This window comes from Staurois parvus, unplaced genomic scaffold (genome assembly GCF_062004578.1).
Source record: "Staurois parvus isolate SC_StPar_1 unplaced genomic scaffold, SC_StPar_1.0 ptg000022l, whole genome shotgun sequence".
Classification (NCBI taxonomy): domain Eukaryota; kingdom Metazoa; phylum Chordata; class Amphibia; order Anura; family Ranidae; genus Staurois; species Staurois parvus.
The window spans coordinates 1447435-1461733 of record NW_028317818.1 but is presented as its reverse complement, the minus strand read 5'-3'; the positions used below and the strand labels follow the sequence as shown (position 1 = coordinate 1461733).

At 43.0% G+C, this 14299-nt stretch overlaps 1 protein-coding gene across 2 annotated transcripts in view; it reads right to left on the bottom strand.

Moving 5' to 3' along the window:
• The window catches only part of LOC149472142 (forkhead box protein K1-like), a 165156-nt gene that overhangs the window by 115335 nt on the left and 35522 nt on the right, over window positions 1–14299 (bottom strand). For both annotated transcript variants that reach the window (XM_089691603.1, XM_089691607.1), the window contains exon 3: window positions 5056–5212. In XM_089691603.1, the coding sequence (XP_089547729.1) occupies window positions 5056–5212 (157 nt within the window). The remainder of the gene's footprint in view (window positions 1–5055; window positions 5213–14299) is intronic.

Genomic DNA, 14299 nt, shown 5'->3' with positions numbered 1-14299 from the left:
CGTACGAGGACCATTCGTCCGATAATCGGATCGTTCGTACACAGCTTTCGAGAGCCGATCATGACAATTTCGTACGACAATATCCAAAGGGACAAGCACAAAAATTTTTCTCGTACGATACCAGATTGTACGATTTTCATTTAATCAGTACAGTAGTCATCTGAAAATACAATACATGACATGACATCACTTTCGAAATGCTTTACTTTCATAGGAGAATTTTTGTATCTTTAGTAAACTTTTCACTTTTGATGTGAGACTAGCAGGCGGAAAAAAAAAAAAAAAAAAAAAAACGGACAATCGTTCGTCTGATATTCTCATCGTGTGTACTGGGCTTAAGTCTTCGGAGAGCTCCTTTATGCAAGGTACGGTTTACACCAGCTGATGCCTCTTATAGACAGCAATCTTAAAATGTTTAAGGTTCTTTTACCAATCTAAGTAGCTCTAAGCCACAACTCCAAACTCATTTCATTAACTGGACTCCTGGTGTGCAAACTACTGACTCCAATTCGTTTACGTAATTAATCTAAAGGTTCACTTACTTTTTCCTCTAGCGCTGTGAATGATTAATGGGTGTGTTCAATAAATACACGAGAAATTAGAACTGTTTGAGTGTTACCAGCTTAAAGCAATACTAAAGGTTCATATTTTATATTTCTTGTAAAATAACAAACATATTATACTTACCTGCTGTGTGCAGTGGTTTTGCAGAGGAGCCTGGATCCCCCGCAGGATCTACTGGCTCTCCTTTCTATTGGGTGCCCCCACAGCAAGCAGCTTGCTATGGGGGCACCTGCTGTTCCGTGTGTCCATTCACACACGGAGCCGCAGCTTGGCCTCTCTCTCTCTCCCTCTCTCTTCTCATTGGCTGACTGGCTGTGATTGAGAGCAGCAGGAGCCAATGGCTCCCACTTGCTGTCTCAGCCAATGAGGAGGCAGAGACGTGGAACAGCCGAGGCTGTTGTGCACATCGCTGGATCGCGATGGCGCTCAGCTAAGTATTGAGGGGACTGGGGGCACTGCTGCACACGTGTTTTTTACCTTCATGCATAGAATGCATGAAGGTAAAAAAACCTTCAGTCTTTACAACCGCTTTAAGCACATTGTGTTTGTCTATGTTGTGACTTAGATGAGGATCAGATCACATTTTAATGCAAATTACTGCAGAAAGAGTTACCATATATTTCGCTCCATAAGACGCACTTTTTTCCCCCCAAAAAAATGGGGGAAAATGTCTGTGCGTCTTATGGAGCGGCCAGCCTGGTATTCCCGCTGCCGCCGTGTTAGAATACTGGGCCGGCAGCTCGGCTCTACTGTGCAGAAGAACTTGCTTCTCAGTTCTACCTGTTCCTCTGTCCAGCGGTGTCCTGCTTTCACTGGCTGTCTTCTCTCCCTGGTGCTGGCATCTTCAGTGTGGGCACCCGGCTGTGACAGCTTGCGGCTTCCCACTGCGCATGCGCGAGAAACGCTGCGCTTTGTGAATGGCCCCGTAGTCTTGTGGGACCTGTCATGTGTCCCACAAGACTACGGGGAGGACAACTCCGCGGAAGTGGGACCGGGTACCTGCAAATTAGGGTACCTGCCCCCTCCAAACGTCTGCAGTCTCCGGTCATCTCCCGTACCGTGTCGGCAGTCTCCGGTCATCTCCCGTACCATGTCGGCAGTCTCCGGTCATCTCCCGTACCGTGTCGGCAGTCGCCAAAAGCCGCAATTTCCTAACTCCAGAAACCACTAAACAGCTCATCCACTCCCTCATCATATCAGGACTCGACTACTGCAACTCCCTCCTCACTGGCCTGCCTTGCCGCTGGCTATCCCCGCTTCAGTCGATCCTGAATACGGCTGCCAGACTCATTCACCTTTCCAACCGCTCCGTCTCCGCCACCCCCCTCTGCCAATCCCTCCACTGGCTTCCGATTGCGCAACAGATCAAATTCAAAATCCTAACGCTGACGTACAAAGCTGTCCACCATACTGCCCCGAACTACATCACTGACCTAATATCCAAGTACCGCCCAGCACGCACACTCCGCTCCTCACAAGACCTCCTTCTCTCTAGTTCCCTGGTCTCCTCCTCCCATGCCCGCCTACAGAACATCTCCAGGGTGTCACCCATCCTCTGGAACTCCCTGCCCCAGCCCATCAGATTATCACCTACTCTCCTCTCCTTTAGGAGCACCCTGAAAACCCATCTCTTCAGGGAAGCCTACCCCACCCCCTGCTAACTTGCCGACCTCCTCCACTCTTCCTACCACTCCATCCCCCACAGCTATCTCCTCCTGTGCCACCACCCACTCCCTCCTAGATTGTAAGCTCGAAAGAGCAGGGCCCTCAACCCCCTCATGTTTTGCATTGTATTGGTATTGTTCTGTCACATGTTCTGTCCCCCTTTGTAATGTACAGCGCTGAGCGAACTATTGGCGCTTTATAAATACTGTATAATAATAATAATAATCTCCCGTACCATGTCCGCAGTCTCTGGTCATCTCCCGTACCGTGTCCGCAGTCTCCGGTCATCTCCCGTACCGTGTCCGCAGTCTCCGGTCATCTCCCGTACCGTGTCCGCAGTCTCCGGTCATCTCCCGTACCGTGTCCGCAGTCTCCGGTCATCTCCCGTACCGTGTCCGCAGTCTCCGGTCATCTCCCGTACCGTGTCCGCAGTCTATGTCTGCAGTTCATTGGTTCAGAATTTTTTTTTTCTTGTTTTCCTCCTCTAAAATCTAGGTGCGTCTTATTGTCAGGTGCGTCTTACGGAGCGAAAAATACGGTAATTCCAAGGGTTTAAATACTTTTTTTCATGCCACTGTACATCTATTCAACACATATGGCATATTGGGACATGGTTCATGGTAATTAAAGTAGAATACCAGGATGTGCCTAACTAATCTTAAATGCTCCCTCCCTTCTCCTACCACCTATTCTGAGTAACCTATATAAAAAAATGTTTATACTTACCTATTTTCAGGTTGCTCTGGTCACATGATTTTCCCTGTGTCAGCCAACTCCAGCTGCTGGGGACAGGAAAGAGCGCTTGACAATGGCTGGCAATGTCTGGAAGCACTGACATCACCCATAGGTCTATGACCCGTTCATTGTTGGCATTCCCTCCTCTTCCCTGCAGCCGCTGCTGGTTGACACAAAAGAGCTGGATCACGTGGCCGGACTGGAGTGGTCTGACCTACACAAGCGTTTTGGTGTACTGTTCCAGGAATAATAGACCTTAAAGCAGAGCCTACCTCAAAAGTGAAATACCGCTGATTCTCTCCCCCCCACCCCCCTCCAGCTGGTTACCGGAGTTTCAGGCTTTTCTTTGGGGGGGGGGGTCGAGTACCATTTTTTTGTCAGTACCTGCTCCCACTGTAACAGTCCTCACCTAGGGTAGAATAATATTGCTCATCCCACATCCCAGGAGGCTGTAGGACCAATTTCCCTGCACCACACAAACTGACACATGCACAGTGGCGAGCCAGCTGCGATTCATCAGGAATTCACAGCCGCCTCCCAAAACCAAAACGGCTGCACTGGGGACAGCACTGGAATCGGTGGACTGGTAAGTACCTGATTTTTAAAAGTCAGAAGCTAAAGTATTTGAATTTAAAAAATTCTATTAAATCCATTAGCTGATTTTCTTCCTACTGTATTACAAGGGAAACAATCGTCATGAAACTATCTTTACATGTACAAAATAAAATTGCACTGTAATGAAAAAAACAAAAAAAAAGAAAAACACACACACACACTTCCTGCATAGCAAGGTCAAAGATATTCACTAGGGATGCACCGAAATTTTGGTGGCTGAAACGTTTCGGCCGAAAACACCCCTATCAGCCTTCGGCCGATATGGAAAGGAAGAGCACCGATACAGGTGCCGAAAAACCCCTGCCTCTTGCTGCCGCCTGCCAGCCGCTGCTGCCACCGGACGCTGCTCGGTAGTTCTCAGCCTTACCCGAGAAACCATTGAACGATCCCAGCGCTGTGCATAGAAATTAGTAAAGGAAAAATGGCCTACACTCATTTCTATGCTCTTGGAAGACCGGACCGATATCACTTCCAGTTCTGGCCATTTTTTTTTTTTTTTGTGAAGCACTAGGTCAATGCTTTTTTTGATCTAATGCTTTACATTGCACAGGAGAGATGTGGGGTCTTATTGACCCCATATCTCTCCATAAAGAGGACCTTTCACTAATTATTTCTATCACAAGGAATGCATACATTCCTTGTGATAAGAATAAAAGTGATTAAAAATTTAAATGGGACAGTTAAAAAAAAAAAAATTAAATACATTTTTTTTTAAAAAAGTTTAAAGTGCCCCCATCCCCTCCATGCTTGCACGTAGTGGTGAATGCATACGTAGGTAAATGGTGTTCAAAACACACAGAACAATAATTCTCGCACTAGACCTCCTGTGTAACTTTACACTATTAACCTGTAGAAATTTTTAAGGACTCACCCATGGAGATTTTTAAGTACCGCAGTTTGATACCTTTCCACGAGCCTGCGCAATTTTAAAGTGTGACATGTTGGGTATCTATTTACTTGCCTTACCATCCTCTTTCATATTATACTGAAATATTGGGGCATATATTGTGTTTTTTTAATCAAAGTGTATTTTTTTCCAAAAAATATATATTCATTTTTAAAAACTGCGCATTTTGGTTTCAGTTTTTGGCCAAGTGCATTTTGAATTTTCGTTTCGGTGCACCACTAATATTCACTAATCATGAAAAAAAAAGGCAGCTTATACTATATGAGTTGTTTGTCATCTCCAATACGTACAACTGCATTAGCCACAAGCAGTGGAAGTTGCCTTTGCTTCACAATGAAGAGGAAGAAGACGGAATGAGGTGCAGAGTTCTGTTGACGGCAAACTACCCACGATACTATGCAATTGCTAAAACAAGTTTTTATTATACATTACCCACTTTATTACAGTATATAGAGAAGTCTGGTTTTACCTTAATTTGATACTATGAATACATAATAGAGCCCATTGTAAACAATATGCATTATGACATTTCTACTTATGAATAAAGCTGTAAAGCTAGTTTGGTGTACCTTGGGACATTCTCCTCCGGATGTCTCTGTGTGCTGTTCTGAGGCAGCTTTGGCTGCACATTCTGCTGCCAGCTTAAGTTCTGAAGCAATATTATGAATGAAGTGCAATCCTGAAGATCCAGCACCCCGTGGGCTGGCAGGACAAGAATTCGGAACACTAGAAGAGGAGAAACCAGATTAAGCCAAAATAAAGATTGCAATAATCGCCTAAGCAAACTTTCCTATTACATTACATGTAAAGCATAAAAGTCAGCTACATTTTTTTTCTTTTTCCTGATTTCTGCATGTTTACAGTTCCATTCACATAGCCCGCACACTAAACTGGGGCGATTTAGTGTGTGGGCAGCTGTCAGTTTTGGTCACAGTAAGTTGTGCTGAGATGCGAATTTTAAGCGTGAACAGGACACACAGAAAACAACTGTGCCCTAGTAGTGACTGAAACAACTGTGCCCTAGTAGTGACTGGCATTCTTCCAGTACAGAAAAAACGGGAGTCACTGCACTACGTGTGAACAGATCCTAAAAGTTTATAAAATAAGGTTTTGTATAATTAGTTATATAAAAATAAACAAATAACACATCCAGGACACTTGGTTTACAAAGCATACTGTGCTTTCTGGTACAAATGCTCAGCACTATCTTATACTTGTTGGCAGCCTGTGCATAGCCAACTGAACCAGACAGGTCCTATCTCTTCTAGTAAAGAGGGAGGAGTGTGTCCCGCCTCAGTAACTCAGCAGTCTTTGTAATTTTATCTATCCTTTTCTTAAGGCCAGTTTTACAGCAAAGCTGTAAAATAAGCAGGTGAAAGCTGTTGATCTTGCTTGGAGCTTGCCACCTGCTAACAGAAATTTGCAATTAAAATAAATATTATGAAATATTCCACATTTACCTGATGATGAAAAACTGTACTGTACTGATCATAAGAAAATAGATCTGAAACCAAAATATATTCCCTTTGGGAAGGAGTAGTGTGTACAAACTTGTCACAAACATAACCACACCCTCCAGAGGGTTTTCCTGACCAGGCCATTTTGTGCGTTATGGCGCTGCATTACTTTAACTGACAATTGTACGGTCATTAAACACTGCACCCAAATTATGTCCTTTTTTTCCCCACGAATAGAGGTTTCTTTCAGTGGTATTTGATCACCTGTGCGTTTTTTATTTTTTGCGCTATAAAAAAAAATAGAATAAGACCAACAATTTTGAGAAAAAAAAAAAAAAGTAAAAAGTATTTTTACTTTTTGCTATTAAACATGTCCAGTAAAAAAATTTAGAAATCAAATGTCATAAATTTAGGCCAAATGTATTCTGCTACATGTCTTTGCTACAAAAAAATCCCAATACGTGTAAATTAATTGGTTTACGTGAAAGTTATAGCGTTTACAAATGGCGGTATATATCCTGGATTTAAAATTTTTTACTAGTAATGGCGTCGATGAACAACTTATAGCGGGACTGTGGCGGGCATTCTGACAATGGGGGGAACTGACTTGGTGTCACTGACATCCCCAGTGACACCAAGATAGTGATCAGTGCTGAAAAAAAAAAAAGCACTGACACTGTACTAATGGCACTGGGCAGGAAGAGGTTAACATAAGGGACGATCAAAGGGTTAACTGTGTGCTGGGAGTGTTTTACTAGGGGGCTGTGTCTGTGTGCTTCAGAGCCATCCAAAGCAGTGTGCCCGAGCTGACAGGGAGGAGAACTGTTAATAAACAAAACAGTTCTCCTCCCCGTTGAAGATCGTCGGAAATCACCAGGCGCCGGTGAATAATCACCTGGCCAGGACCCGGTGATTGACAGCTGCAGCCGCGAATGGCAGCGCACGTCGGAAGGCAAGGCGTGCGCCTCCTACCCAGAAATGCAAAATCACCCGTGCCGCCCTGTAGCAGTATAGCAGTATTTTTGCTATAGGATGGATGGGAAGCAGTTAATAAAATAACATATTAAGGAATGTACGGCCTTAAGTTGCTAGCTTTTAAAAACTGGAGAGAATCCATGTATAGGCAGCTACTGTATCTCATAAGAATTAAAGGTAAACTAGGGTGATTTTATTAACAATATAAGTTCAAAAACATTTAAAGCCCATCTAATGTGCAAAATTGAACCCCCAACCACACCCTTCCACATCCATTCACAAACTAAAAAAAAACAAAAAAACACCACAACATCTGAAGCGGTTTTAAAATTGCTTTAGCCTGCTGCCCTTTTCCTTCTTTGACACTACCCCTAGCAATGCAGACTGGTCCTTTGATGACTGTAAATACGCAATTTACTGATGCCTAAAGGACTCTACCACTGGGCAACAAATAGTAAATGTCTATAGCATCCAGCCTCAGCAGGGACTCGCTACTTTGCCTTAAGAAATAGAGAAGACATGGAGCTCAGCATGTCTTGCGACCACAGATTTAGTAAGTAGAAGGAAATAGATTTTATAATATACTTTTTCATTTTGCACTTTGCAGGGAGCCAGGTGGTAACACAAAACATAAAAAAAAAAAAGTGAAGAAAATCAGGCTACAGTATAGCCACCAGATCACTTTTACAATATAGCCAGCAATCAGCATGCTCTTGAAAGTAGCTGTGAGTTTATTTACATTATGCAGCTGCCACCTATGAATATAATTATGTCAGCGACAGTAAAAGGGTTAAAGGTTAAGGAAAAGTTCCCACAGTTTACATACCCCTTTGACCCCACCCTCCTCGGTAGTTCCAGGCCCCCAAATCACTATAGTTATCTGAATCTCTCTCCAAGGACCACAGCACCTTTTACTTCACTCTGCAGACATCTTGAGCAGTGCAATTTGTGGAAGCCCCGTGTGCTTCAATAGGACTGGAAGACACACAGAAACCAATCACATACTGATCCCCACTGCTTTCTACCATCTTGTTCCAGCATCACTGCTCAAGACTAACCCTTTTTACATGCTATTATACCATCACTGATCCTCTTGTATCTTACCTCAACATCAAATGTGCTGTTGATAACCTTACACATAAACCAGCACAATTACCTGCCATGTTTACAATAAAGAGACAAGTTCTCTTGACAGGACCCACCACTTCGGGGGATAATGACCTTCTCTACTCCCACAGTTACAGGCTAATATTTATAGGTAAAGTTGATTTCTTCTGGATTAACTGTGGGTATATGATTGTGTATTTATAGCTGGATATCATTCTTTTTTTCCCCCTTTCTATTGGTTGGACTGGATGGTGTCTTTTTTCATCCAGACTAACTATATAACTAACTATGTAACTGTTCAAGCCTGGCAACTGACCACTCAGGAATGAGAGCTGCATCCCGAGGTTAAAGGGAGAAGGTCAAAATTTTCCCCTATATCTGGAATAATTTCTGAGGTTCCATAAATCAAACAGAACAGCAGGGAACAGTGGAAAGGTGAGTATCAGCAGGAGAGGGTGATATTAACAGAACTTGTCATTTTGCCTTGAACACACTATTACTATGAGTTAGAACAGATACCTGACAAAATGATTATGTAATCTAATAGGGCTACAAATAAAAAAATCTATTGTCACCTTAGCGAAAGCCATAGAAATGATGAGGTAACTGCACTCTGTCATACAAGCGCCATGGTCTTCTGCACTCAGCTAACGTGTGGTTAAGTCACAAGTGCAGTGAATACCTTAACCACTTCCCGCCCACCCGCGCGAGACATTTTAACCCCTTGATTGCCACATTTAACTCTTTGATTGTCCCTTGCCAGTGCCATTAGTACAGTGTCAGTGTACAGTATTTTTCACTGATCACTGTATTAGTGCCACTAGCGATGTCAGATAGCGCGAGGGTCAGTTAGCATCCCTCCCATCCAGGGTCAGCTAGCATTAGATTGCCCGCACATTATCTCACTCACGCTATAGGTCTCTGATCACGGTCATCACTAGTATAGTGTTTGTATGGATCAATATGTTGATCACGAACAAAACTATACCAGTGCCCCCTTAGAATTAGTGTCCCCAAAAAAGCAGTGTTAGCAGGATTATCCCCGTTCACTGCCAGCACCAGTGTTTAGCCCCAGCAAACCCCCCCCCCCCCCCCCCCAACAAGAAGTGGTGTCAATATCATTTCTGATCATTGTCACCTGTAATACATTACACACAAAACTGCAGTGTTCACAGAATCAGGCCTGATCTCTGTTAGCAATCACCGGTAAATTTTTTTGTAGTAGTTCAAGCAGTCCCTGACAGCCAGGTGCTCTTTTTCCCGTGAGTCGCACTAGGTACCTGTAAATTTAGAGTCCAAAATGTCCAACGAAAGGTAATCTAGTGAAGAGGCATACAGGATTCTGAGCATGTCAGGTGAGAATGAAGGGGAAGACTCCCTGACACAATCAGCCTCAGACTACAATCCTGTAGACAGTAGCAACACCCTGACAGGTAGCTCGGACGATGGAGAAGAGGTCCCTGTTAAGATCAGGCGTACCCGACCCCATGAAGCTGAAGTGCTAGGATCGCATGACTTATCCCATATGCAGCAGAGTGCCAGAACTAGTGCCGCACTACCTATTGGTGAACTGGCGAGCACCAGCGGCCTAGTCTTTTTTTATACCAGCACTGCAGTATCACTTGGTGACGTGGAGAGTCCCATAAGTGCAGTACAAGTTGGTGCGGTGGCAAGCACAAGTAGTGTCCCACAGCCACCAAGAATTCACACACAGGCCCGTAGAGCCCCTAGTGTCCTTCCAGACGTGCTTGCAAATCTTGATTGGCAGCCCATAGATTCTGCAGCACCTTCCCCCATTCACTGCCTAACCCGGAATTCAGGTGGAAATAAATTTCACTACTCCCCTTGATTTTATGGAGCTGTTTTTCACAGAAGCTTTGTACAATTTGATTGTGGGCCAAAGCAATTTATATGCTCAACAATATATCACCACCAACCCAAATTCAAACCTTGCCAGACCATTCGCATGGAAACCCATTACGGTTTTCGAATTTAAAACTTTTTTGGCCTAACCCTCAACATGGGCATTACTAAAAAAAATGAGTTGCGGTCGTATTGGTCCACAGACCCGATTCATGATCATGCCCGTGTTCTCTGCTGCCATGACCAGGCAGAGATATGAGAAGATAATGCGCTTCATGCATTTCAGTGATAACACACACTGTCATCCTTGGGTGACCCTGAACATGACAGGCTGTACAAAATTCAGCCCCTCATAAACCACCTCACAGAGAAATTTGAAGATGTGTATACGCCCCAGCAAAACATCTGTGTGGATGAGTCCCTCATTCATTTTACTGGCCACCTTGTATTCAAACAGTACATCCCCAGCAGGCGTGCCAGGTATGGGGTCAAATTGTATAAGCTCTGTGAGAGGGTCACAGGCTATACGTACAAATTTAAGGTTTATGGAGGGAAGAGACAGCAAAGTAGAGCCTGCCCGATTGCCCAGACTACATGGGGAGCAGTGCCAAGATAGTTTGGGACTTGGCGTCGTGTTTGTTGCGTAAGGGGTACCACTTATACATAGACAATTTGTATACAAGCGTACCATTTAGACATTTGTACAATCTTGGAATTGGCTCATGTGGCACTGTGCAAACTAATCGCCGGGGCTTCCCCCAATGGCATGTAAATACCTGACTTAGAAAGAGGGAGAAAGCCTGTTTGAGGAATGATTAATTGCTCACAGTGAAGTAGAAGGACAAATGGGATGTTTTTGTCCTGTCTTCCATTCATGCAGACGAGACAGTCCAAATTAACACGGTATCTGGAGTTGTTGAGAAACTCCTCTGTGTCCACAACTATAACCTTAACATGGGATGGGTGGACTTCAACGGCCAAATTATAAATCCGCACCTAGTTTCCCGGGAAGCTTGAGACTGGTACAAAAAAGGTGTCTATTTAGTTATTTCAATTGGCTATAGATAACAATTTTGTAATTTACAAAGCAACTGGATGAAGTGGATCCCTCCTAAAATTCCAGAAAGAGATCATCACAGCCCTTTTGTATCCAGAAGGTGCTGTGGCCCAATCCTCAAATCCAGATGCAGTTATCCGGCTGCATGAGATGCATTTTCCGGATATCCTCTCTGATACCCCAGCCCAAAGGTCATCCCAAAGAAGATATCGTGTCTGTAGCAGACACGGAATAAGACGCGACACCAGCTTTTTTTTTGTCCCTTCTGTCCTGGCCAACTTGGTCTCTGCCTCAAGGACTGCTTCCATCCCTACCATACACTAGTAAAGTATTAGTACAGGGTACAACACGGCACAGTTCAGAACACATATTTACACAGGGGCTCAAAAGATGTTAGGTAGTCAGGAAACTGGCTATTGCATTTTGAGAAACCCTACAATCTGTTTTAAAAAGTTAAAGTTTTAAAAAAAAATAAAAAATTAAAATAAAAAATAAAAAGTTAAAAAAAAAAAATTGTTAAAAACCAAAAATAGTCATAGTTTCTCTTTGTTGTTGACATTCAGGAATAACATTCAGCTGCAGCACCGAGTTGTTTATTCTCACAGCAACAGGAACTTGCACTAAGAATATACATAAGCCAGTGTGGGCAGCGCTGTTGGATGGGATTTTTCATCTGCAGTTAAAAAAAAAAAAAGAGCATATATGCCAAAGCATGGAGGCCTGGGGTGGCCAGTGGGTGGATGGCCCCTATGCTTCAGCATACATATTTTATAATATTTTTTGGCACACTTTATGTGTGCCCACCATTAGAAGTGGGTGTATGCAGGAAGGTATATGCTAATGGTGGGCATACCACACAATTTCTGGCAGAGATTTCTTCTTTTTTCATTCAGCCTACAGGCTGAATACAAAAAAAAAAAAAAACACAACATATCATATACACCCAACAAGGACCAGCAACATACTGGTATATCACTGGACTTTGAGTGGTTATACCAGGATGATGCCTGCAGCTGCAGGCATTATCCTGGTATCGTTTTTTTTCAGCCGGCGATCAGCTTTCATGTAAAAGCAATCCTAGTGGCTAATTAGCTGCAGGATTGCTTTTACAAGCAGCGGGTGAAGATGCCCCCCCCTCCCACGCTGCCTTCCACGGCCTTCTCGGGCAGTCCCGTGCCATCGGGGGAACCTGAGAAAGCAGCAAGTGTTTCTGCCAGCTGACTATAGAGCTGATTGGAGACCGGAATGGAGCCAATCATCTCTATAGTCTAAGAAATCGGAAACTACGAGCATTTCATCACTTCAGTTTCGCAGGATATAAACAGCGCCATTTGTAAATTGGGAAAGCATCTGATCAAACCGATCTTGGTGAGACTAGATAATGTAAGGGCAGAGGAGATATCTAGAGTCTGATAGACCCCAGATTTATCAAAAAAGAATATATGACAATACACACTGAAGTTATAGGGGATATCTGCATTCCCTGTGATAGCATTAAAAGTGATTAAAAAAAAAATGAAAGGGACAGTGTAAAAATTTAAAAATCAATTTAACTAAAAAAGAAAGAAAAAAAAAAAAAATTGCGAGCATTGACTCTGTGCCAGTATGTAAACAGAAGCTGCACCATGCATGTGAGGTATCGCCACAAACGTCAGAACAAGGGCAGTTTTTTTTACACAAAATTGTCAATTAAATGATTTATTGCTCACACATACCATGGGTATATATGGAATTACTCCCCAAAATACATTCTGCTACTTCTCCCGAGTATGTGGATACCACATAAGAGAGACTTTCTGGCAGCATATTTGTGTGGAAAAAAAAGAACATAAAATTTCATTTATGTACAGTATTGCATGACTGCACAATTGTAAGTTAAACTAGCACAGCACTGTATAGTAAAAAATGGTGTAAATTGCAGTATCTATACCATAGTTTGTAGACGCTATAACTTTCACACAAAGCAATCAATATACACTTATTGGGATTTGTTTAACAAAGACATGTAGCAGAATACATTTTGGTCTAAATTTATGACGGAGTTTACTACATATTTTTTATAGCCGAAAGTTTAAAAAAAAAATTTTTCAAAATTTTCGGTATTTTTTGGTTTATAGAGCAAAAAATAAAAAGCACACAGATGATCAAATACCACCGTAAAAAAGCTCTATTTGTGTGAAAAAAAGGACATAAATTTCAGTTGGGTACAGCATTGCATGACTGCGCAATTACCAGTTGAAATAGTGCAGCGCTGTATAGCAAAAAGAGGCCTGGTCAGGAAGGGGGGTAAATCCTCAGGAGGGAAGTGGTTAAGTAAAACCTTGCGGGCAGCTCAAACTCAATTCTTACACAATATCTCACTAATATATTCTTCTACCATTCAGCAAAAGCTGTGTTACCAATCCGCTGGACACTGCGAGCATCGTGACGTCATCAAGACCCTCCCCCAGACGCTTGATGACATCAAGGTGCTCATGGTGTCCGGCAGATTGGTAACACGAGAAGGCCAATAATATTACATAGGACATATCGCTGTTATACATGCTGGCTGTAGCTGGTGCGATTGAGCACCAAGGAAATGTGAGTGGCTCATTGTTAGGCTGCTATGTTTTGGAATAAAGGTATTTTAAACCAGTGTTTCTTAAGTCAAGGCACCCTTAAAAATGATGGACAGCCCCAAAGCACTCGTTAAAATGGACATTCTCAAGGCATCACATTCTAAAATGGGGTGCCTTTAGACTGTCCATACTTTTAAAGGGGGGCATCCCGTTCTAAAATGTGAAAAACTATTCTAATATTTTTATATAACACAGCAACAGTCACATATGTAGGACACCCAACATTAGAGGTGATTTATTCTTCCAAAGCAAATACACTGTTGCACACTTTTACTAACTAGTATTCCAATGTTTCTCTTCTTCCTCAGATTTTCTCCATCACTGAGCTAATGTGACCCCAACATTGATGGAAAGGGTCAAACTAGGATGCTGTGCCATTTTCCTTATCAACTAATGATGTCATTGTCAAGATGCTGGAGAATAAAAGGTCGTAATTGTACACAATGAAAACCTGTGGCTTTGTGTAACTAAAAGGCAGGCTTGTTCCACCCGCTGACTTGTATGCATGTTTTGGGCAATTTTTAGACATTTTGCCAAGGCACCCCTGAAGAAACCTCAGGCCGCCCCAGGGTGCCTGGGCACCCTGGTTGAGAAAGGCTGTTTTAAATAATAAAGCACTAGGTTTTTCCCATTTGTTTCTTCATGCTGACCGGTGGAGTTAGAAGGAGGAGGTTGTACATAGAGGATTCGATCTGCCCACAAGTGTGAATCATAATCCAGGAGATATGCCTACAAA